The sequence below is a fragment of the Odontesthes bonariensis genome, chromosome 19 (assembly GCF_027942865.1).
Source record: "Odontesthes bonariensis isolate fOdoBon6 chromosome 19, fOdoBon6.hap1, whole genome shotgun sequence".
In the NCBI taxonomy this organism is placed as follows: domain Eukaryota; kingdom Metazoa; phylum Chordata; class Actinopteri; order Atheriniformes; family Atherinopsidae; genus Odontesthes; species Odontesthes bonariensis.
The window spans coordinates 19,114,719-19,140,972 of record NC_134524.1 but is presented as its reverse complement, the minus strand read 5'-3'; the positions used below and the strand labels follow the sequence as shown (position 1 = coordinate 19,140,972).

The window sequence follows — 26,254 nt, the reverse complement described above, 5'->3', positions numbered from 1 at the left end:
CAGGAAAACTTTAATTTCTCAGCCTCCAACGAAGCTGGAAACATGAAATAAAATTATTAATAAGATTAAACTCTGTGCTTTTAGTGAACATATAGGATTTTGTCCTCAGGCTTATCAGTAGCTGTTTGGGCTACATTGTAGATTGTTATGACATGATGAGGCATGCAGAGGAACACCTCTGCATGCCTCAGCTAAACTTCAGGGAAGTATGCAATCCAGACCGCTCTCCTATTACAGTGACTTGTTGTTACATGATGTGCCCATAGATAGCAGTCTATTGAATTTTAAACACACCTTTATGTACAGAGAAGAGTCGCCCACATTTTGTTTGACTTTACTTTCGTGTCTGTTTAACCAGCTGAACCACAGCCTCCACATCCGGTCTCACAGCTCCACTTGCTTACCTGCAAGTTTAGTTTCTGGTGCACTGCAGAATTTCAAAAAGCTGTAAAACACATTTTGATTTAAGGTCATTAACAAATGGATTGGCATCATACACAGAAAGGGGGGTCAGCTGCAGTTTAACAAACATGTTCAGAAAATACTTCTAATTCTGACTCAGATCACTGAAGGTGGTTGAAGCCAAGCTGTAACAAAAGAAGTCTCTTATGAGCCGATGTGCAGAAAAACTGAAACTAATATGCATCAGACACATCACTGATATTTACCACCTGAGAGAAAATAAAGCACTCTGCTGCTTCTTTGAAAGGGAATCAAAGAATTAAACTCAGTCAACTGTATGTTTCTCTTACTGATCAATATCTGGAACACCAAAGAATAGAAGAACACCAATTAAAGTCTATAAACTTCGCACAGCAAGAAGACGGGTATTTATTTAATTTCTTTACAGATCAGTCACATCGAACATATATCTGATGAAAACAGAAAATAAACTAAAAAACAAGAACTGGTGTCACGTCGAAACCGAAACGGTTATAGAGTGATAAACAAACCCGAACTGGGAAAGCACCACCCCCAGCCACTCGACCGTATTTGAAAAACAAAGACTGAGAAAGCGGATCACAGCTCATGAGAACCCAGAGGAAAGCATCTCACGAGCCTATAAGACTAAGTGGTCTATCGTAAGTATTTTGCCTTCTGTTCCCTTTTATTGTTGGATTTTTGACGTTTCCTCTGTGTGTGTTTTTGTTGTTGTTTAGGAGTAGCTTTAAAATCGCTGTACAACATTTTTAGTTGCTTTCATTTTTGTTAATGCAGTGTAATATCCTCTGTGTTTACATGTTATAAGAATATATGCAGTTTGCATTATTATCATCGCATTAGTCGAGAGAGTAGAAAGATAGCAGGATACTTCCTGTCTTTGTTGCGTCTTTTTATTTCTGTTTATCGGATCTGTGACATATCGTTCTCATTTAGTCCAGTCCAGTTTTACCTTTTAGTTTTGCTCCTGTACGCAAACTGCTGCTGTGTTTTAGTTCAAGCGTTTTATAATGTATTGAACGATAGGTGTGTCTCTCTTCTGAGTTTTGCATGCTGTCATTACAGATTATTATTATATTTATTTAATCCAGTAATGTTTAAATGTTAGAAAGTCTTTTTATGTCTCTTTTTCTAATATTCTATTTTGTCTGAGGATGAGCATGCTCTGCATGTACATTTGCATTTCATCTGAAGATTTGCATGTTTCTATGGCTTCCTCCTTCCGTTCAGAGACATGTCAGGTTACTTGGTAACTCTAAATTGTCAATAGGAGTGAGTGTGAACGTGCACGACTGTGTGTCTCGTCTGGCCCTGTGATGGACTGGCGACCTGTCCATGGTGTACCCTATGTTTACCTCTGAGTTTTTCTGTCCTAACTTCGAGAGTGAGACGTGAACATCAGAGAAATGTTTGTCAGGTAAACAGCGCCCCCTTGTGTTATTAATCTTGTCCTGCATGTTTGCAGAGACCAAACAGCAGGTTTTCACTGTGACTGCTTCCACTGCAGTGGTTGTAGTTCATATAGTTCAGTCAGAAAGGTCTTTGCTCAGTGGGGTGTAATAACCAGGAAGATGAAGAGGACCAGATGTTGTGATGACTGAATGAAGTCAGACTGTAGATTTTCCTTCTTCTCCCTGTAATGACTGAACTCTGACCTCATGTGTTCATCACTCTTCCCCTCTGTGTCTTCTCACAGGGAGAAGATGATCTTCAGGATCCTGCTGCTCCTCATCCTCAACTCATGCGTCTGTGGTCAGTTTACAGATTTACTCAATTTACTTTGACTTAAACAAGAGTTCAGACAGAACTGAGATCATGGAAACTTCTGATCCCTTAGCACATTTAGTTAGAAGGACAAAACAAGATTTTTGGGCAAACTGAATAATTGACTAATAGTTTTATTATTTAGAAAGTGGCGGTTTAATTAAAAACCGGTGGCCAGTTACTCACTTAAAGTAAGAGAATGGCTTAATCAAATGTACTCAGTTACTTTCCACCACTGTAGAAATCACAGTAATATCTCTCTGTCTCCTCAGCATCAGTGTTTGTGGTGAATGTGACACAGAGCTCCTATCAGGCCGAGGAGAACCACAACATCACACTGGAGTGGACGTTCACAACTGAACCTGACAGCTCCTCCAACTCTCTTTTCATCTACTGTGAACTTACAACTCATGACAGGCTTTCAGTCTTGTTTCATGTATTTAAGGGTGTTGAGGCCTCATTGTATCAAGATAAACAGTTTATAGGTCGAGTCCAGAATGACAAAGATGCCCTCAGAGGAGGACGAATCAGACTTCATGTGTCCGGACTCAGAACTGAGGACTCCGGTCTGTACACATGTCAGGTGAACACAGAGTATGGATGGGGCTCTGCCAGCTGTCAGCTCAACATCACTGGTAAGTTGACTCAGTAGAAGCCGACTTTCCCCTCTTTTTTTTTTTTTACATTTAAATGATTGTTTGTAATGTTCTCGTATTGAACTGTTGAACAAGATAATGTAGTTTAACTGCAGAGCTGGATTATTGTACATCTGTATATTGTCTACATCTACATACAATGTGCAGAACATATTTACAAAAATAATTTTTCCATGTTTTGATTTTGGATAATAAAATATAAAAAAATAAATCAATCTAAAATTATTATGTTTACCACAGAAGCTGCAGATGAGCTCCAACCTCAGAGACCAACTAAAAGACCTCAACCAGAGAGAGGGGAGAATCCCTTCCTGTATGTTAGAGTGGGACTTGGAGCAACATTAGTACTCCCTCTGGTTATCATTGCTATATGTTTTGTTATTGATGTTAGAAAGAATATAAATAAGAGAAAATCAGCTTCTGAACGTGTTAAAGAAACAACCCTTCAGCAGCCACTCTATCATCAGAGTGAATCCTTTGACCATCAGTTAAAAAACCCGAGCTGCAAATTAATGGACACAAAGACTTTTCCTTCAGCATCTGTCTTCAGGGCCGGAGGTCCACTTGTGTAAAAAAAACAAACAAAAAAAAACATTTAATGATTCTGTGTCTGTTTTGCACTAAGTGCACTTTATTCCTCTTTATAACTTTTTATCCTATTTTACATGTACAGTTTTTTACTAAGTAAAAGTTTTAAGTGTGCCTTTAAGCTGTGAGTCTGAAGAAAATTATGTTACCTTGTATAATGACAATAAAGAATTCTGATTCTTGATTCTGTTTTGTAATGTGGATTTAATTTGTGTGAAAATGAAAAGCAGAGAAGTGAAGACGTACAGAAGATGCAGATTTCCCGATGAACAGCTGGAGTCAGATGTAGATCTGGAGCTGAAACACATTTAGAATCATATCCATCTGGTGTTTAACTTGATCTCAGGAACATGTTTCTAACACTTGTGCACATCAGTACAGTTGTTTACACTGAAGACATTAAAGTTAAATTGAACGTTTGACAAGATAAAGCAAAAATTTTAAAGGCCAACCAAACCTACAACACCTTTTCTCTTCCCTCTGTCCTTGCTTTTCTTCTCTGCAGGCTTCTCTGTAAACTGGGTCAGATGGTACGCTGGATCAACCTACAAGCATTTGCTTGAATAAACTTCCATGCAGACTGGACATAAATATGAAAACAATACTATAAGCATTAATGTCAAAGCATTAAACAAAGAATATAAAAAGAGGAGACACGTTGCACAGAGCAGCTACATGTAAACAGGTTTTAGACATGCTTGGCAGCATGACGTCAGTAAAGTGAACAGCTTTAGACGTCATCAAATTTGACCAGGTGCCCTTTAAAAATATCTGAAACTTTACATTCAAAAGGGATACAACAGATTGACTGATATGAGTGCTTTGGTTAATCATTTAAATCTTCCAGATTTAACTATACAGGCTCCTTTTCATTTGAAGCATCTGGATTATTAGAGCAACTACAGATCATCAGCTGTATAAAACTAACTGCTTTTACTATGGTTTGATCCCATTTCATGTTCCCTAATACTGGGGAACATGTTGAATTCTGCTTCAAACAGGAATAACACTGTTTCCTACTTTAAAGCCACTATTTTGTATTTCAGTTGTGAATTACAGTCGCTCACTGAATAAAGTATGCAAAAGGAAGAGACGAGTGCTTTCTGTCTGCAGTAAAAAAAAAAAAAAAAAAAAAAATCAAGACTTGTCTTGACGAGCCGTCATTTGTTTTGAATTAGAGAAAAAGCGAAGAAGTAAAAACCACAGAACAAGAACACATTTGCTGCTGTCAGTGTCAGCCCAACATGTAGCCCGATTCTTCTTGGAACTGCTGTTTGGTGTCTCAGGTTCAGGCTAATTCTGCTCTGCTGTGAAGAGACCAAACACATCTGTTTGTTTCATGTGAAGTCAAAATATTTCATGAACAAACACATCCAAACAGATATTTAAGAAGAATTATTTTCATTAAAAGGCTGCTAAAATCAGTTTGAGAAAAGGTTCTACCAAATCACCTCACCAGGGACACTGAATCCACCATCTGTCCTCACTCCACACACATAAGCCGCAGAGTCCTGGTCACGTGTTTAGTCCTTCTCTGAGGACGTCTTTGTCACTGTGAACTCGTCCTGCAAACTGTTCATGCTGAGGCTCTGACACCTCCACAGCATCGTGTTGCAGGAACAAATACAGGGATTGGCATACTTGTAACAAAAGGTTAAAACAGGAGCTCGAGGAGCTGTCAGGTTTGGTTGGGAACGTCCACTCCAGTGTGATGTTGTGGTTCTCCTCTACCTGACAGGAGCTCTGTGTCACACTCACCACAAACACTGATGCTGAGGAGACAGAGAGGAGCAGACACACTGAGAACTGGAAGATGGGAGTCTTTATACTACTTCTACAGAGGTTTTTCTGACAAATTATGTCTGAAAGAACTCTTATTGATTCTCTTAACATAACACTAGTTGATCAAATGTAGGTTGGACGTGTTACCTTCACAGTATGTACAACCAACATTGTGCCTGAGCTAAGGCACACGCCCAATATTTGCCATTCCTTCCTTGCTCTCTGAGTTGTTGTTGTACTTCAGACATGACTAAACCTGTGAGATGGTTTCACTTTTGAAACATTTAAGGTGTTGTGTGGTGCAGAAATCCGTCTGTCCAACTGAGAATCAAATAATCTCTGGTCTCGTACCATCGTATAAACCTATAAAGTTACGTCTTTTTATGATGTGATGGATAGTTCTCAGTTCTTCACAGTTTGAAGGAAGTAACACATCTTCTTTTCTGTGCTGCTGTGGTGATCTTTGATCTGACAATTCACGGTTCAGCTTGTTTTCTTCTTCCACATTCATCCTGCATGTGTTTTCTTATCTCTCACTGAATCCACTGAATACAGCTTGCTGAAAACATCCTTCCTGCAGAAAAGTCCACGTTCCATAATAAAACAGGAGTTCTAATGTAGTAATTCACAGTTGACCACTTCTCACAGCAAACTGTAGCTCTGTGAAAATATTTCATATATTCAAACACAGATTAAGTGTCTTTTCTTTAATCCCAGGCAGCTCATGTATGACATAATGTAGCTGTCAGAGTAATTTGAACAAAGTTGTCTTTTCTGTTGTCTCAATAAACTTCAGTATTTTTTTTACAACTTTGCAAATAGCTTCTGATTTGTTGAAGCTTTCACAGCTTGATTTTATGATGTAATAAGTGCTGAATGAGGATAAAATGTAAAGATGGCCCAAAGGATGGATTCTGTCATCGACAGCTTATTAGAGTGACTCAGGCCCCTGTAGGTGATTAAAGTTAAGCTGTTAGAAATCAACACTCTCATGAACTAGAAGTGGAGACAGCAGTAAATCTGATTCTGATCAGATTCTAAAAACAAAAATAAAACAAAAAAACAGGACACATTGTCTCTCACGGGTTGTTCCACTCATTAGTAGCTTACTCTGATTATACCACAAGCAATCTCACCACAAACAATCCTCCAATCAGAAAGGTTAGCTGAAAGTTAAACCGTCCTCCTCACCTCTTAACTGCTCGGACAAGTTATTTGACATTCCGGTACTTCTCCATGCAAAGCTTCAGTTGTTTACGTGTTCATTATGTCTGCTCTACGACCCAGCTGCAGTGGGATAAAGCTGCTGTCAGGTTTGTGTTGTGGTCTTTAGTATTGTCTTATCTTCTTCAGCTATTATTGTTTAAGCTACAAATGACTCATAATGCATAGCAGCTCAATAATGTCTCAGATCAGAAAATTCCTTCCTGATTTTTGCTTTGGTCAGTTCTTAACACATTCAGCAGGCGAGTGAAACAGATAAACGACATCTTCACCGTCTACTTGGAGAGAATTTTGGAAAGAAAATTGTGACTAGCAGCTGAATTTCAGTGCACATAGGCAGTAGTTGTTCATATGTTTTCCTTTGTTTCAGCCTGATTGTGGTTTTGATAATAATCCTCTGGATGTTGGTACAGATAGTAGAAATGAGAGCCTATTTTGTAACAGTGGTGATTAAAGTGATGGTGATCAAACATAGAGGTAGGATTTATATCAAAACTACTTTATCAAACAGGACTTGTTAGCTCTTTGTACCAAATAAACTGACACTGTCCTTTTTAAATGGAACATTGTGAGATGTTTCTCTGTGTTTTCACTCTGCTTTATGACAGATTTCCGTCTCCTCAGCAGTAACACAGGCTTATAAAACACCAGGATGCTTCTCTTCCACAAACCTTTCTCATCTAAAGCTGCAAAGTGATTGACTAAATGATCTGGATTGTTATGCTGCTCAGCCTGGCCTCCTCTGCCTGTGGTGAGTTTCCACATTAGATACTGAAAGTACTGACAGTGAATACTGAAGTGATGCTTGATTCTTTCAGATCTTTGCATATGTGCTTCTTACAAAGCATGAAGATCAGAGTAACAAATATTGAAAGCTGTAAACTAACAAAGAGTGGTCTGTTAATGCCAGTTAACTCTCCATCCTGACTCTGTGTCCTCTGCAGGGAACTTTGCTGCCACTCCGACTGTCTATCAGGCAGAGAAGGATGAAAACTTAACCATCACATGGGACAGTCAGAGCCAAACTGACAGGTCTCTCACCAACATAGTTTGTTTTTTCCTTTCAAACCCTCCGAGGGTTTTGTATGAAATGATCGATGGTGTTGAGATTCTAAAGTCTCGACATCAGCAGTTTATAGGAAGAGTTGAGTGTGACAGAGTCGCTCTGAGAGAAGGACGAGTCAGACTTCATCTGTCCAAACTCAGGGCTGAAGACTCTGGAAGTTACTGGTGTGAGGTAGTTGATAATTATGATCAGATCTTAAAAAGATGGAAGCTCGAGACCTCGGGTAAGTGAGCAGAACTGAGGAAAACATTTTGGGGAATTAGAAGCAGTGATGTATGCTGCTGGGTTGTTTTAACTGATGCAGATTTCTTCTACAGTAAACTTTGTCTTGAATGTGACCTCTCATGGAAAAAGTCCAGAGTCCCTGAACACACCAAAGCCTGAACCGGCAGACACTGGAGGTGGGTAAACTGTTACCACGGTAACTGGACACTGGTTTGAGTATCTGACTGCGTTATCACTGTGATATACTTGGCTGATTTAAAAATACATCTCACAGGTGCATAGATCTACATTTTTGTTTTTTAATTTGTAGAAAAACATGAAAAAACAAGATTTACTTCAATGGATTTACAGCCTCAAGCAGATTTAACCCGAACTTTGTAATTTTCTACAAGTAACATGTGAGTGTAAAAATGCTGCAAACACAGATGTTGTAGAAACAGCTTTTATGTCTTCATACAGGTGCAACAGTGTGGCAGGAAAGGTTCAAGGCTGCAGCAGTTTTAGCAGTTCTTGGATTTCTTGGATTTCTTGGATTTCTTGGATATTTTGCTGTTACCAGAAATCGACACCGCAGAAGATACAGAGGTATGCTTCATTTATTGTTTCTAATGGAACTGTTTTAATTTGTTTTCAAATGCTTGTGTCATTTCTTCGTTTGTATTCACTTTTGTGTCATTCCGATTCTACAGATCAAAACGAGGCTCAAAGAACCATCATCCAGCTCCTGTTTCATATGATCAACACAATGAGTCCCATCACACAGAGTGATACAGCTGAAGAAAGTTACATCAACTGTTTCAGAAATGAGACGACACCTGGCAGAACGAACAATGTCACGGTCTTTTGATGTTTTTGTGGGATTTTGATGGCGTCTTTGTGGCCTCCAAGACAATTCACGTCTATGGCTGTACATGTGCAGGGCTCACAGAGAGGTTTGTTTTCATGGCATTGGTGTAACATCCCACAACTGTAAGGGGAGCCAAAGAGTTAAACATTTGTCAAATTCTTTAGTGAAACTTTTTGTTTTACGCTGCCATTTTGACCGTAACTCCCTGGAAGAAGAGATGTCATATCTCAGTTGGACTTTTCTCAAAAAAAAAAAAAGGAATGAAATGGATTTAAACACTTTAAACTTTCAGAAGCTTTAAACTTACATTTAGTAAATATCCCAAAGTGACAGGTACATACTGGATGTTTAATACTGTGGTTTTATGCTGATATATGAGCTTCAATGACACTGATGCAAGTCAAGGAACTGAAGTCACAGAATATTTTATTTCTTCCACCTGAAAAGCACTTTTATTTCATAACTTTGTGAAGAACTCTCTGACTTTGTTTGTAAAATGTTTATTTTTGATTTTTGAAGTTTTTGTATGACTATGGAAGCATGAAGGAGTTGTGTCTTACAGATGTGGAACAGGTGTCCGTTTTTGTCAAAATCTTCCATTTTATTGACAGATATATTTACAAAAGAATATTTTATATTTACAAAATGTTTTATATATTTAAAAACGTAATAACAGGCAGCTCATGTCTTACAAAATGTTGTTGTCAGAGCCGTGTAATAATAAAGTTCAGAATCTAAGCGCAGAAACTGAAAATTTTCTTCACAAATGAAGCCTAACATCACCAACATGAAAGTGTTTTCATAACTTTGCAAACAGCTTTTGATTTATTGAAGCTTTCACAGTTTTGTTATAAAACAGGATTTTTATTTTACAAAGTGTTTGATTTTATGACATAAAATCAGTGCCATCAACTTCCAGAGACTATTGTAACTTGAATTTGTCCTGCTTTAATAGTAATCAATCTGATCGAGTGGCTATGACATGTGGAGTTCCTCAGGGGTCAGTTCTTGGACCCCTTCTGTTCACTCTATACATGCTGCCTCTGGGTCAAATTCTGAAGAACTCTAAAGTCAACTACCACAGCTATGCAGATGACACACAGATATATCTTGCACTGTCTCCAGATGACTGCAGTCCTATAGAGTCATTGTGCGACTGCTTAGAGCAAGTCAAAAAGTGGATGAACCAAAATTTCCTTCAGTTAAATCAAGAAAAAACTGAGGTCATTGTGTTTGGCAACAAAGAGAAGAGGTTTGCTGTCAGTAAACATCTTGAGTCACTGTCTCTCGAAACTAAAGACCAAGTCCGGAACCTCGGCGTGCTGATAGACTCAGACCTGACCTTCAACAATCATATCAAATCAGTCACCAAATCAGCCTTTTATCAACTTAAGAACATATCCAGAATTAAGGGTTTCATGTCCCAAACAGATCAGGAGAAGCTGATTCATGCTTTCATCTCCAACAGACTTGACTACAGTAACGGTCTTCTGACTGGACTCCCCCAAAAGAGTCTCAAACAGCTGCAGCTCATTCAGAACGCTGCAGCCCGAGTTTTAACCAGAACAAAGAGATCACATCACATCACCCCAGTTCTCAAGTCTTTACATTGGCTCCCAGTCAGATACAGAATAGATTTTAAAGTTCTGCTACTCGTCTACAAATCACGGAATGGTTTAGGTCCAGAATACATGAATGACATGCTAGCAGAGTATAAACCCAGCAGAGCTCTGAGATCTGCTGACTCAGGTCAGATAGTGGAGCCCAGAGTTCAAACTAGACACGGTGAAGCAGCTTTTAGTTGTTATGCTGCACACAACTGGAACAAACTACCAGCAGAACTGAAATCAGCCCCAACTGTAAGCACTTTTAAATCCAGGTTAAAAACATTTCTCTTTCAGTGTGCGTATGGTTGAGTTTATATTTTTCTTTTTCCCCTCTTCTTTGATTGCTTTTAACTGTGTTTTTAATTTTTATTCTATTTTTTTAATTTTTCTCTTTAAATTGCTGCTTTATGCTGTTCTTTTAAATGCCTTGTCTTTATGTAAAGCACATTGAGTTGCCTGTGGTATGAAATGCGCTATATAAATAAAGATGCCTTGCCTTGCCTTGCCTTTAAGAGGTGCAGAGTTTCCATTTAATGCTGGCCTGCAGGAGTAAAGACAATCTAAGTAAAAATATAGATTTTAGAAATGTGAGTAAAGAATAAAGTTTTGGATGGAATGGTTTGATGGACAATTGACCTATTGTTTCTTTGGAGGATAGTCATAATTATTTTCAATGTTCTTCGAGCTTTGCTTTGATCGTTCCAATAAAAATGAAAAACTTGAATTTCCAAGAGACACTGTTGACAGAACAACTGTCTGTCATTCATTTCTGTTTCTGTTAGAGTTAGTTTTAGGAAATGTTGTGACATTTTTTACAAAAACAATACAGATTTTCCTGCTGTTTTCCTTGTGAATATGTGCCTCAGGTTATTGTGGTTGAGGATAAAATGTAGAAACAGCCCACGTGATGGATTCTGTGAACAACAGAGCGACTCAGATTACTGTCGGTCAGCAAAATCAAACTTTTGGAAACAACACTCTCATCAACTGGAAACAGAGACGTCAGTAAAACTGATACCGATCAGCTTAAAAGAATGTACCAACCATGTTATCCTGTGAGCCATCAGAAAATGCATTCAAGTATCGCTGTTTTTGCTTCTCGGTTCCTCCCTCCCCCTTTTTCTGTTAATCTAATGCCAACACAGCCCAATCTGACCAAACTGGTTTGAGTAATGTGACAACAGCTCCAGATGAGTTATTATACCACAGGAACTTCCTCTTGTGAAGCTTTTAGACTGCAGTTCAGATATTCAGGTGTTCACTTGTTCCGCACCAGTACTGAAATCTCACACTCAAGTAAAAGTATAGGTACCCCTCCAAAATATGACTTTGGTAAAAGTCCAAGTCACTGACTGAAATGTTACTTGAGTTAAAGTCTTAAAGTATCCGAAACGTCTTGTACTTAAGTATGAGAATTACTGTAAAAATAGATGTACTTAAGTAATGTAATGAAAAGTAAAAGTAAACAAGGCAAATGCAGTTTGAATGACATTTTTTATATTTTGGTAAACTTTGAAGGTCAAATACACTTAAAATCTACACACAACCAAGTGCAGGCAAAATTTAGAGCAGGTTTAGACAGAAAATACAAAGTTTGTGAACCTTTAAGTTTTTCTTCTTCAAGTAAGGTCAGTGCTGAAAATGAGGCGTACATTACACCATTAAGAAAAAAAATGAAACAAAAGAGGATGCTACTGTTATTGCCATCATTATAAACCAAATTTAAAGAAAAAAATATGAAAACTGAAGCTTATCTGGCATCTGAAGAGGGAGTCCAGTTTGAAACCCCTTTTGTAAACCTTTCTAAAAAATAAATAAAATAACTCAGTACAGAAAATGCGGCCAACATCACCAAGAAAAAAAGCTGTTACGATTGCTGTACTTCACGAGCTATAGGAGGTGCACACACAACCGGTCATTGTACAAAAGAAAAAAAGAATTGGGAGGGAACTGCAGCTTATCTGGCATCTGAAGAGGAAGACCTTTTTTTTAAAACTACCTTAAAACCTAAAAAAGGGGAGTTTCTGTAAGACAGAATTTCCATGTCTTTGGGCAGGCATAACATGCATGGGGTCAAAACACTGTTGCGTTTTTTTTCTCTCTCTCTCTCTCTCTCTCTCTTTTTTTTGTAACGAGTAACTAAACCGAACAATGAAAATGTATTGGAGTAAAAGTATGCAATTAAGTTCGGAAATATAGTGAAGTAAAAGTAAAAGTTGTCAAAAAATTTTAAACTCGAGGAAAGTACAAAGTATTCCAAAATATACTTAAGTACAGTAGTGAAGTATTTTTACTTTGTTACTATACAACACTGGAAAATGGCTTAATCAAATGTACTCAGTTACTTTTCACCACTGTAGAAATCACAGTAATATCTCTCTGTCTCCTCAGCATCAGTGTTTGTGGTGAATGTGACACAGAGCTCCTATCAGGCCGAGGAGAACCACAACATCACACTGGAGTGGACGTTCACAAATGAACCTGACAGCTCCTCCAACTCTCTTTTCATCTACTTTGAACTTACAACTCATAACAGACTTTCAGTCTTGTTTCATGTATTTAAGGGTGTTGAGGTCTCATTGTATCATGATAAACAGTTTGTAGGTCGAGTCCAGAATGACAAAGATGCCCTCAGAGGAGGACGAATCAGACTTCATGTGTCCGGACTTAGAACTGAGGACTCCGGTCTGTACAAATGTCAGGTGAACACAGAGTATGGATGGGGCTCTGCCAGCTGTCAGCTCAACATCACTGGTAAGTTGACTCAGTAGAAGCCAAATTTCCCCACTTTTAAAAAAATTTTTTTTTACTTTGTAATGTAGATTGCTTGTAATGTTCTCGTATTGAACTGTTAAACAAGATAATGTAGTTTGGCTACATGATAAAATATTATGTTCATCATAGAAGCTGCACATGAGCTCCAACCTCAGAGACCAACTAAAACACCTCAACCAGAGAGAGGAGAATCCCTTCCTGTATGTTGGAGTGGGACTTGGAGCATTAGGACTCCTTCTGATTATCATTGCTATATCTTTTGTTAGAGAGAATAAAAATAAGAGAAAATCAACTTCTCAACGTGTTAAAGAAACAACCCTTCAGCCATCAGTTAAAAAATCTGAGCTGCAAATTAACGGACACAAAGACTTTTCCTTCAGCATTTGTCTTCAGGTTCAAAGGTCCACTTGTGTAAAAAAAAAAGAAGAAAATTATTCTGCTTATGTAAAAGAAATATAAAGATCAAAAGATAAAAGTATTTTATTTAGCGATTCTGTGTCTGTTTCGCACTAAGTGCACTTTATTCCTTTTTATTCTATTTTATGCGTACAGTTTTTTACTTTAAAGTGTGCCTTTAAGCCGTGAGTCTGAAGAAAATTATTTTACCTTGTATAATGACAATAAAGAATTCTGATTCTTGATTCTGTTATGTAATGTGAATTTAATGTGTGTGAAAATGAAAAGCAGAGAAGTGAAGACGTGCAGAAGAGGCAGATTTCCCGATGAACAGCTGGAGTCAGATGTAGATCTAGAGCTGAAACAGAATCATTTCCATCTGGTGTTTAACTTGATCTCAGGAACATGTTTCTAACACGTGTGCACATCAGTACAGCTGTTTACACTGAAGACATTAACATTCTCTTTATCTTGCTGTAACTCTTCAGATGCTGTAACTCAATCAGATCAATTTAATTGAATTGTGTAAAATTAGTTGTAGCTATGTTTATTAAGTTTACAACTGAGCAGACCATCTGCTCATGGGAACCACCACCAGCCAAACCTACAACACCTTTTCTCTTCCCTCTGTCCTTGCTTTTCTCCTCTCTGCAGGCTTCTGCTATGGTAAATTCGATGTCTGCTAACCTTTTGTCTCTTAGATGACACCTTGTTGTAAATCCAATATCTGCAGACCATTCGTCTCTTGATTAACACATAGACAATAATCATTTAAATGACCATTGTCTCCAGATTCTGCATCAGTGTTAATTTCGTCAACCAGGACGATGACGAAAATATTTCGTTAACGCCCCTTTTTCCCGTGACGATGACGAGACGATGACGCACAAAATTGCTTCCAGAAAATAAAAATATGACGAGAATAAAAAATGATTTTCGTTAACGAGACTAAGACAAGACAAAATTTACAAGCCATGGACGAATGGACATTAACAAATTTAATTGTTTATAATTCATTTGTAATTTGTAATTGTTAATAAGTGTTTCTTGATGTAGAAAAGGCTCCAAAGTTGTGTTGGTCAGTTCAGAACGGAGCGGCCCCCTGCTGGTCATGTAGCGTAACTGTTGGTGCTCGGTTAGAACAGGTGTGTGCTCTGATGAGTCGAGGGAAGATCGAGCTGTTGATTAATGTCCCGGCAAGTGGTGTGTGTGTAAATGAAACGTGAGTATGGCTGTATATTGTTTATGTAATGTATTCAGGTTGCTGCAGTCATAGCTTCTGTTGCTTTGATGTGTAACTCGCCATGTGCATGCTAGTTGTAGCAATTAGCTCACCTGCCTCTGATTGAGTGTAGGCTTCGTCACGTCACGTGTTATGTCTGTTGTTAGCGCTCCGACTCATTACATGTGATGTTTACAGTGAGTGTTAGGTAATGTTACCATGTGATATTGTTTATGTGTTTAATAATAATAAGTCAGGTGAAGTGTGTTTAGGACTGTGATAGTGGGAATTAGAGGCAAATGGAGATGTAGTAATTTCAGTACTCCTTTATTAGAGAGAAAGAGCTTATTCTTTATTCATTTGGGTAAAATGACTAAAATTTGACTAAGACTAAAATTGATTTTCGACATTGTGACTAAGACTAAGACTAAATTGGGAAGGCAATGACTAAATATGACCAAGACTAAAATTGATTTTCGACATTGTGACTAAGACTAAGACTAAATTAAAAAAAAGCTGACGAAATTAACACTGTTCTGCATCTCCCCAAAGTGCGAGACCGCCCCCGAGGGGGGTGTGGCAAGGAGACAGTTGAAGAATACTCACCTGAAAGAATCAAACCCTGTATAAATGCAACTGATTTCCTTTGTGCTGAGTCTTTCTTCACCATGAACGCTGACTGGTGCTGACTGACCCTTTTGCAGAAGAAAATAAACACGTGGCCGGCCGGCAGAAACATTGAAAGTCTCTATTTCACTTCTCATCAGATGTAATAGGAAGGTAAGCAAAACCTTAATAGGGAGTTCAGACAATTTTTCCACGACACTTCTCTGTAAACTGGGTCAGATGGTGCTCTGAATCAACCTACAAGCATGTAGACAGGTTTTAGACATGCTTGGCAGCATGACGTCAGTAAAGTGAAAAGCTTTAGACATCATCAAGTATCAGCAGCATCCTGCAGATCATATTCTCCCTGTAAGAGGAGACAGAGGTGAAGAGCCATGAACACATGAGGTCATGTTTATTTAGGAGCATCTCGAATCACATGTACAGTATGCACTATTTACTTTGTTATAATTCTGATAAGCTGTTCTATCACACATTAATGTAGCTTATGTGTCCTCTTCATTACATTGATGTGTTATTCATTGTTTTTTTTGGTAATAAACTAATATCTATATTTTTCATACCATGTTTTTGAATCCTTTAGGATGTAGAGAAGTATTCCGGTTACTAAAGACCCTGAGATTAAACTAGTAGTACTCAAGAAGTGATGCTTTTTTCTTTCTATTGATACAAACAGACTTGCTGTAGCTCTGCACTGATTCACAGCCATCTATGTTTAGAAAAAGCTTATTACTAAGTGGTGACATATAAAAGTAAGTTTGGATGGAATTGTATTAAAACTTATAACTTACTGTGCTATGCAAACGTGCTCACCTAATTTGGTGTTTTTCCTCTATTTTGCATTACAGCCTGTACTGTAAATGGATTGGAATTAGAAAAGCATCACTCATATTACCTGTAAATATGATGCTGATGACCAATCTTCCAGGCAATAACAAGGAAAGGTGTGACAGTGAAGTGCTCAACTGAGAGAACATTTTCAGTTTTTTGGCAGACGGAGAAGCCCCCGATCAGAAAACTGCAGACAATGTACTGTTTATTCAGCTTTTTTTTCTGTTAGTTGTGCTTGTTACACATGCTGAAGATTAAGATATTATGTTAAGCCTTTTAGAGAACAACAACTCCACCCTTCTGCTCACAAAGATTTACATTTTATCAGGATGGATTTGGAGTCACATTTAATTCAGAAAGTATAGGAAAAGAAGCTCCATCAACAAAATTAAGTTACCTGAGATGAGAAGAGGCGGGAAGACACTGGAAGTTGTAAAGTTTTCCACTTTAATCACATCTTCTGAAGTATTAACCGGAGCTTCTTCCCCATGACCCTGAATTGGATCAAGTGAGTTTGGAGAATGGATGGATGCATGACTGATGGAATCTCAGTCCTGGTCTGGATCTGTACGTGTGACTGACAGGAGTGAACAGAAAGTGTAGGTGGTGAACCGACACAATCACATGACCAAAAGTAGAAAACTGCAATAGCAACAAAAGAAGAAGAAGAAATTGGACAAAGCTACTCATTTTCTTTCACCAAAAACAAGCGAATATTTTCTGCAACACTTTTGCTTGCAGTGTTCACCTGATGAAATTGCACAATTTGGCCAGATGGTGGTGCTAGAAGCTCATTAACCAAACAAACCATAAACAGATATCAGAACATTCTTTATGCGAAGGTGGCACATTCGGCTGATTTGTAGATAAAACAAAAATAAGCATGTTAAATGTAAGGCTAATGAAGCAATACAGAACAAAACTGTGTGACAAACCAAACAGTACAACCCAGTACAACCACTCAAGGTATGACACAGACCAACTGGAAACAGCTGACATACAACAAATAGAAACACGCACACGCATACAACAAATGAACACTGACTGAAATATTTTTGCTAGTCAAACCACACTGCACACTCGTCCCTCTCATAATCGTCCACCCTGTGGCCTTTTTTTGTCAGATGAAAGATGAAGTGAATCCTTCTGTTTTTAAGTCTGACTTTCCCCATTATGTGAGCACATTCAGCACATTTAAGCTACACATGCATAATTCTTTACCCTGCAGGAAAGTTTGCCAGCCTCCTTATCAGGCAGACGAAGGTGACATCATCAGATTACCTTTTTAGAAATCAAAAATCCCTTTAGTCAAAATTTCCTGTGTTTCCTCTTGTTTGCAAACTCGACTGCTCTTTATACTCATCACTCAGAATACCACAGAAGAAGACCAGAGAAGTTTCTCCTCACTAAGCAGTTTGCAGTACATCTACTGTGATGTAGCTGTCACAGACGAAAAGAAACAAAATGAAGTGACTGCACTGCTACAAGAAGGTCAGTTGATTTCATCCTTGATAAACTATTTCTACATTTTTTGTTTTTACTTTTGATAGTTTTTACTGCTTCCAGAGGTCATAACAGAGAGAACGAGGCAGCAGTTTGTTGCAGATGCATCACTTACTCACTTTGAATGGGTAACTGCTTTAACCCCCCTGGAACACATTCACTGCATCCTTTATGGGACATAAGAAGCACATAACTCAGTGTCACAGAGAGCAGATAACTGACTTGTGTTTGTTTGCACATGCCATGTTTAACCTGGCTGATGGATGGTTTTGGATGGTTGAGTATTTTTGTCTTTACTTCTCTTGAGTAACTTCCAACTTACACAAACACATCACTGGAGAAAATAATGAGAAGTGAGGGTTCTTGCAGGATTTTCAATAGTGTGAATATCATAAGAGTCACAGTGGATGGATTATTGTGTAAAACCTGACTGAGCTCCCATAAGCAACACACAACCGCAACATCCCTTCTTGTGTTGGCACTGACAGCTGTGTGCAGCAGAAACACCAAACGATGGAATGCTGATGTCTTACCAGCTCATGAGTTGGAAGGTAAATGGCCTGCTTTTGTTCTTCTAATTTGGTGACCACACAAAACCTTTCACAGGAGGCCGCAGTCACCCTTTCACACATAACCCACACCCACTCTGCCATGCAGTGGCTTTTTCTGTCATACACACATTCACACACTGATGAACACACGATTTGATGTTCAGCATCTTCCCATGGACACTTCGAAGCAGGCGTTTAAACACCGACTCTACGACTGATAGACAACTGCTCTTCATCCTAAGTCAGAGCTGTCCATGAAATGTATCAATCTGCAGCATGCATTATTCTGTCTTCTTATGTATTGATGTGGATCTTTTGAGCTCTTTTTGTCTGTCCTAAAAAAGCTTTTGAAACTCTGATGTTTTTCAGGAAAACTTTAATTTCTCAGCCTCCAACGAAACTGGAAACATGAAATAAAATTATTAATAAGATTAAACTCTGTGCTTTTAGTGAACATATAGGATTTTGTCCTCAGGCTTATCAGTAGTTGTTTGGGCTTTGATGAATGCGTAGGAACACCTCTGCATGCCTCATCATGTCACACAGCCTCAGCTAACCGTCTGATGACAGATAGTAAGACAATGCATTCCTCATCATGTCACATGAATTATGATCGAAGAATGACTGCGGTCACGCCATCTGCGCTTCGGAGAGGCACGGGTGCGCTATCTACACTTGAAAATTGCCCGTTTACATAGCGTCGTACGGTAAAACGTGTGAGCGGTTTCATGGTGCATTCAAGTACACCCCGTAAACTCAGAAATCTATATCGAAGTTGCTTTTTTCTTATTGTTTTATTGTTTAAATACACCTGTCATTACTTTTTATTTTTTTACTGCATTCTTTTTAATGATTAAAACAAAATGATAGAACAAAATTATTGAAGCACATTCAAAATCAAACTCATTTCTGCATAGTCAGATTTGAAAACTACATTTAGAACCAAATCAAAATGTTCTCTGCCGACTCCACCAGATTCTTGTTCTACATGTCCCCAGCTACCTCTGTGGTGATTTTCAAGGTGATTATCTCACTGCATCATTTTCTAATAATCTGATGCTGAAATCATACACAATGCATGATGTATATGGGAAGATTAAAATATTCATAAAAACAAAAATTCTAATTGTTTTCTGCAAACTCCACCAGATTCTTGTTCTACATGTCCCCAGCTACCTTAGTTATGATTTTCAAGTTATTTCACTGCATTATTGTTTTATAATCTGATGCTGAAATCATACGAATACATGATGTATATGGGCAGATTAAAATATTAATAGAAAAAACAAAACTAATTGTTTTCTGCAAATTCCACCAGATTCTTGTTTTACATGTACCCAGATACCTCTGTGGTGATTTTCAAGTTATTTCACTGCATCATTTTCTAATAATCCAATGTTTAAATCATCAGTGACATCCCCCCATATCTATATATCACTCTTTTTCTTTCCTTTTGCATAATGTGGTTTCATTTCACCATTTTTACCTTTTACTTGCTTGATGTCCTTGTATGTGTATGTGTGTGTGTGACCATATTCCTTATTGGACATCCAGCCCTCCCTGCACCAGCCCAAATCAACTTGTCATCTCCACCTTGTCTGCACCTCTCATCAGTCCATTACGGCCAAAGAGAGAAGAGACAGAACCAAACTGAAATTATCACCAGAACACCTCACAGTGAGCAGTTTAAAAAATAAACCCTATCATAGTGGCCACTTGCATGGAAGATTTTGTTAAGAATTTTAATAAAATGACCTCTCAGATTCACAAAGAAACTTAATATTGATAAATCTGATGTAACAATCAGATTTAACATATTTAAAACTAACATATTTAAAAAGGATTTAACAGAACTATGTATGAGTGAAGATCACATAATGAGGACATTACAGTTAAGCCTAGTTACACAACTCAAACTATAATTTCTTTTCCATCCTAATGCCTACACTGAACTGTCGATATAGTGTGGCTATAGGTTTAAGGGTATAGGTGATCTATCTAGCTGTGTACAACATAAAATTGTTATCAAGAAATTGTTTATTTGCTGTGTCATATGAATGCAAACTTTTTCTAAAAAGCTGGAAAATTAAGTTAAATATGGAGATGTTAAACTTAAAAAAGGGAGTGCAGGTAAATAATGGAGAGACAAGACAGGGAAGTAAGCAATCCAGACCGCTCTCCTATTGCAGTGAGTTGTTGATACATGATGTGCCTTCAGATAGCAGTCCATTGAATTTTAAACACACCCTTATGTACAGAGAAGAGTCGCCCACATTTTGTGTAACATTTTGTTTGTTTAACCAGCTGAACCACAGCCTCCAAATCCGGTCTCACATCGCCACTTGCTTACCTGCAAGTTTAGATTCTGATGCACTGCAGAATTTTAAAAAGCTGTAAAACACATTTTAATATAAGGTCATTAACAAATGGATTGGCATCATACACAGAAAGGGGGGGTCAGCTGCAGTTTAACAAACATGTTAAGAAAATACTTCTAATTCTGACTCAGATCACTGAAGGCGGTTGAAGCCAAGCTGTAACAAAAGAAGTCTCTTATGAGCCGATGTGCAGAAAAACTGAAACTAATATGCATCAGACACATCACTGATATTTACCACCTGAGAGAAAATAAAGCACTCTGCTGCTTCTTTGAAAGGGAATCAAAGAATTAAACTCAGTCAACTGTATGTTTCTCTTACTGATCAATATCTGGAACATCAAAGTAAGAATAGAAGAACACCAATTAAAGTCTATAAACTTCGCACAGCAAGAAGACGGGTATATAATTAATTTCTTTACAGATCAGTCACATCGAACATATATTTGATGAAAACAGAAAATAAACTAAAACACAAGAACTGGTGTCACGTCGAAACGGTTAAACAGTGATAAACACCCCGAGCGGGGAAAGCACCGCCCCCAGCTTCTCTGCTGTGGTATTTGAAAAACAAAGACTGACAGAGCGGATCACAGCTCATGAGAACCCAGAGGAAAGCATCTCACGAGCCTATAAGACTAAGTGGTCTATCGTAAGTATTTTGCCTTCTGTTCCCTTTTATTGTTGGATTTTTGATGTTTCCTCTGTGTGTGTTTTTTTGGTTGTTTAGGAGTAGCTTTAAAATCGCTGTACAACATTTTTTAGTTGCTTTCTTAATGCAATATAATACCCTCTGTGTTTACATGTTATAAGAATATATGCAGTTTGCATTATTATTGAAAGAGGAGATTTATTTTGGTGTGAATACATGTTCAGCAGATTGCCTTATTTTGCATTGTTCATTATTTTGAGTCCACATAATTTAACTAATTGTTTCTATATTTATAAATATTATATTCTGCTGCTAAGTGTCATCTGGAACTATATAATATGGCGCACTTTACGCGTAGTTAATGTGAGTGATGATTAATGTGGTGAGCGTGAGGTGGGGATAATGCCCCATAGTTTATATTTTTAATTAAAGAAAAGGAAACAAAAAAAACGGCAACGCCGCCCCAGGATGTAACCCAGGGAAAGAAATTGAAATCTATGAATAAAGTAAATTACTAAATCTAAACAAAGGACAAACCAAGTTCGTAACACTGAGGTGAATTTTGAAACAAGATTAAAAACAGTTAAAATCTACTCGCTAAAATTTTTTTTACCTTAGCTGCACAGAATATTCGATCTTCCAGGGCTGGGGCCTTCGTGCTCAAGATGAGTGAGGGGAGGGGGGAAGGTACCAACTCAACATGGGAGCACACACACAGACACACACACACAAACACACACACACTAACACACACGCACACATGCACACACACGCACTTACACACACACACACACGCGCACACACACGCACACACACGCACACACACGCACACACACGCACACACACAGACACACATCCCCAAAGGTTTTTTAATAACGTGGTTTTAGACTCAAGTTAAAAAGAGTTGAGACGTTGGGCGTGAGCACTTTGCAAAATATTTGTCATTCCTTCCTTGCTCTCTGAGTTGTTGTTGTACTTCAGACATGACTAAACCTGTGAGATGGTTTCACTTTTGAAACATTTAAGGTGTTGTGTAGTGCAGAAATCCGTCTGTCCAACTGAGAATCAAATAATCTCTGGTCTCGTACCATCGTACAAACCTATAAAGTTACATCTTTTTCTGAAGTGATGGATAGTTCTCAGTTCTTAACAGTTTGAAGGAAGTAACACATCTTCTTTTCTGTGCTGCTGTGGTGATCTTTGATCTGACAAGTCACGGTTCAGATACCTCTGAAATGGCATCCTTCCTGCAGAAAAGTCCATGTTCCATAATAAAACAGGAGTTCTAATGTAACAATTCATAGCTGACCATTTCTCACAACAAAATGTAGCTCCGTGAAAATATTTCATATATTCAAACACAGATTAAGTGTCTTTTATTTAATCCCAGGCAGCTCATGTCTGACATAATGTAGCTGTTAGAGCCATGTGATAATAAAGTTCAGAGTGTCCACTCCATCATGACCTGTGTGCAGCTTTAAATGCAGGAACTGTTCGAATCTTCTTCACAAATGAAGCCTAACATCACCAACATGAAGGTCTTCGTCAAAGCAGATCCTCCAGAGCAGTGGATCAATCCAGCTTTGAAAAACAATACAACACAACAATGTGATGACCTCCCTTCAGTGAAAGATACATTTTTGAATCAGGCTCTGATTTAACCTGAAGTTTGATTAAAATTAGCTTTGTAACATTTCCTCAAACTAAGAATTTCTTTGTAAAACTGCAACATCTTTATTTGTCTTTTCTTTGACGTCTCAATAAACTTCAGTATTTTTATAACTTTGCAAATAGCTTTTGATTTGTTGAAGCTTTCACAGCTTGATTTTATGATGTAATAAGTGCTGATTGAGGATAAACTCAGGCTCTTGTAGGTGATTAAAGTTAAACTGTTATAAATCAACACTCTCATGAACTAGAAGTGGAGACAGCAGTAAATCTGATTCTGATCAGATTCTAAAAGCAAAAACAAAACAAAAAAACAGGACACATTGTCTCTCACGGGTTGTTCCACTCATTAGTAGCTTACTCTAATTTTACCACAAGCAATCTCACTACAAACAATCCTCCAATCAGAAAAGTTAGCTGAAAGTTAAACCGTCCTCCTCACCTCTTAACTGCTCGGACAAGTTATTTGACATTCCGGTACTTCTCCATGCAAAGCTTCAGTTGTTTACGTGTTCATTATGTCTGCTCTACGACCCAGCTGCAGTGGGATAAAGCTGCTGTCAGGTTTGTGTTGTGGTCTTTAGTATTGTCTTGTCTTCTTCAGCTATTATTGTTTAAGCTACAAATGACTCATAATGCATAGCAGCTCAATAATGTTTCAGATCAGAAAATTCTTTCCTGATTTTTGCTTTGGTCAGTTCTAAACACATTCAGCAGGCGAGTGAAACAGATAAACGACATCTTCACCGTCTACTTGGAGAGAATTTTGGAAAGAAAATTGTGACTAGCAGCTGAATTTCAGTGCACATAGGCAGTAGTTGTTCATCATGTTTTCCTTTGTTTCAGCCTGATTGTGGTTTTGACAATAATCCTCTGGATGTTGGTACAGATAGTAGAAATGAGAGCCTATTTTGTAACAGTGGTGATGATCAAACACTTAAACATAGAGGATGGATTTATATCAAAACTACTTTATTAAACTGGACTTGTTAGCTCTTTGTACCAAATAAACTGACAACTGTTATTTTTAAATGGAACATTGTGAGATATTTCTCTGTGTTTTCACTCTGCTTTATGACAGATTTCCGTCTCCTCAGCAGTAACACAGGCTTATAAAACACCAGGATGCTTCTCTTCCACAAACCTTTCTCATCTAAAGCTGCAAAGTGATTAACACGATGCTCTGGATCATTCAGCTGTTCAGCCTGGTCTCCTCTGCCTGTGGTGAGTTTCCACATTAGATACTGAAAGTACTGACAGTGAATACTGAAGTGATGCTTGATTCTTTGCATTTTTACTGCTTACAAACCAGAAAGATCAGAGAGCCAAATATTGAAAGCTGTAAACTAACAAAGAGTGGTCTGTTGATGCCAGTTAACTCTCCATCCTGACTCTGTGTCCTCTGCAGGGAACTTTGCTGCCACTCCGACTGTCTATGAGGCAGAGGAGGATGAAAACTTAACCATCACATGGGACAGTCAGAACCAAACTGACCTGTCTCTCACCAACATGATTTGTTTTTCAGTTTCAAACCCTCAGAAGGTTTTGTATGACATGATCGATGGTGTTGAGAGTCTAAAGTCTCGACATCAGCAGTTTATAGGAAGAGTTGAGTGTGACAGAGTCGCTCTGAGAGAAGGACGAGTCAGACTTCATCTGTCCAGACTCAGGGCTGAAGACTCTGGAAGTTATCGGTGTGAGCTTGAAGCTAATTACGATCGGATCTTAAAAAGATGGGAGCTTGTTGCCACGGGTAAGTGAGCAGAAGTGAGGAGAACGTTTTGGGGAATTAGAAGCAGTGATGTATGCTGCTGGGTTGTTTTAACTGATGCAGATTTCTTCCACAGTAAAATTTGTCTTGATTGTGACCTCTCATGGAAAAAGTCCTGAGTCCCTGAACACACCAAAGCCTGAACCAGCAGACACTGGAGGTGGGTAAACGGTTACCGCGGTAACTATGGACACTGGTTTGAGTATCTGACTGCGTTATCACTGTGATATACTTGGCTGATTTAAAAATACCTATCTCATAACTGCATATATCTACATTTACTTTTCATTTGTTGAAAAAACATGAAAAAACAAGATTGACTTTAATGGATTTACAGCCTCAAGCAGATTTAACCTGAACTTTGTAATTTTCTATAAGTAACATGTGAGTGTAAAAATGCTGCAAACACAGATGTTGTAGAAACAGCTTTTATGTCTTCATACAGGTGCAACAGTGTGGCAGGAAAGGTTCAAGGCTGCAGCAGTTTTAGCAGTTCTTGGATTTCTTGGATTTCTTGGATTTCTTGGATATTTTGCTGTTACCAGAAATCGACACCGCAGAAGATACAGAGGTATGCTTCATTTATTGTTTCTAATGGAACTGTTTTAATTTGTTTTCAAATGCTTGTGTCATTTCTTCGTTTGTATTCACTTTTGTGTCATTCCGATTCTACAGATCAAAACGAGGCTCAAAGAACCATCATCCAGCTCCTGTTTCATATGATCAACACAATGAGTCCCATCACACAGAGTGATACAGCTGAAGAAAGTTACATCAACTGTTTCAGAGATGAGACGACACCTGGCAGAACGAACCATGTTGCAGCCAATGATTTATCGTCAAACTGTGATATGGAAGTAGAACAACTTGTGTAAAGTCTGACTCCCAGATGTCTGATCCTGTCAGTTATCCTCCCAGCATTAAAGGAACACCAGAGACGTCAGTGAATTTACAGCTTTGTGCTTCTGACTCACTTTGAAGCACAGCGACTTTTGTTCCGCACATTCCCGGCTCTGAAACTACCGTTGAGCGCCCGAGGGCTGAGACACTGCAGCTCACAACTTTGTTTTACAGCCCGGCACCACACTTTTTGTTTTGTTAGGTTTGTTTTCATGGCAGTGGTGTAACATTCCACAACTGTAGGGGGAGCCAAAGAGTAAATCATTTTTCAAATTCTTTGGTGAAACTGTTTGTTTTAAGCTGTCACCTGTAACTCCCTGGAAGAAGAGATGTCATATATCAGCTGGACTTTTCTCCAAAAAAAAAAGGAATGAAATGGATTTAAACACTTTAAACTTTCAGAAGCTTTAAACTTACATTTAGTAAATATTCATAAGTGACAGGTACATATAGGATGTTTAATACTGTGGTTTTATGCTGATATATGAGCTTCAATGACACTGATGCAAGTCAAGGAACTGAAGTCACAGAATATTTTATTTCTTCCACCTGAAAAGCACTTTTATTTCATCACTTTGTGAAGAACTTTGTTTGACTTTGTTTGTAAAATGTGAAATGTTTATTTTTGATTGTAAAAGTTTTTGTATGACTATGGAAGCATGAAGGAGTTGTGTCTTACAGATGTGAAACAGGTGTCTGTTTTTTCAAAATCTTCCATTTTATTCACAGATATCTTTACAAAAACATATTTTTTATATATTAAATGTTTTATATATTCATA

The 26,254-nt window shown here is 38.1% G+C and overlaps 1 protein-coding gene across 3 annotated transcripts; it reads left to right on the top strand.

Moving 5' to 3' along the window:
- The first annotated feature begins 21,029 nt into the window (after window positions 1-21,029).
- LOC142368385 (uncharacterized) lies at window positions 21,030-26,254 on the top strand. 3 transcript variants are annotated; one of them, XM_075450513.1, is made up of 6 exons: window positions 21,030-21,134; window positions 23,884-24,026; window positions 24,211-24,555; window positions 24,650-24,733; window positions 25,019-25,144; window positions 25,249-26,254. In XM_075450513.1, exons 2-6 carry the CDS (start codon window positions 23,981-23,983, stop codon window positions 25,446-25,448), a joined length of 801 nt encoding a protein of 266 aa, XP_075306628.1. In that variant the 5' UTR covers window positions 21,030-21,134; window positions 23,884-23,980; the 3' UTR covers window positions 25,449-26,254. The 3 variants fall into 3 exon arrangements, with proteins under 3 accessions (XP_075306628.1, XP_075306630.1, XP_075306629.1); XM_075450515.1 differs by having other exon boundaries at window positions 21,053-21,134; window positions 23,900-24,026; XM_075450514.1 differs by lacking the exon at window positions 21,030-21,134 and adding an exon at window positions 23,268-23,366.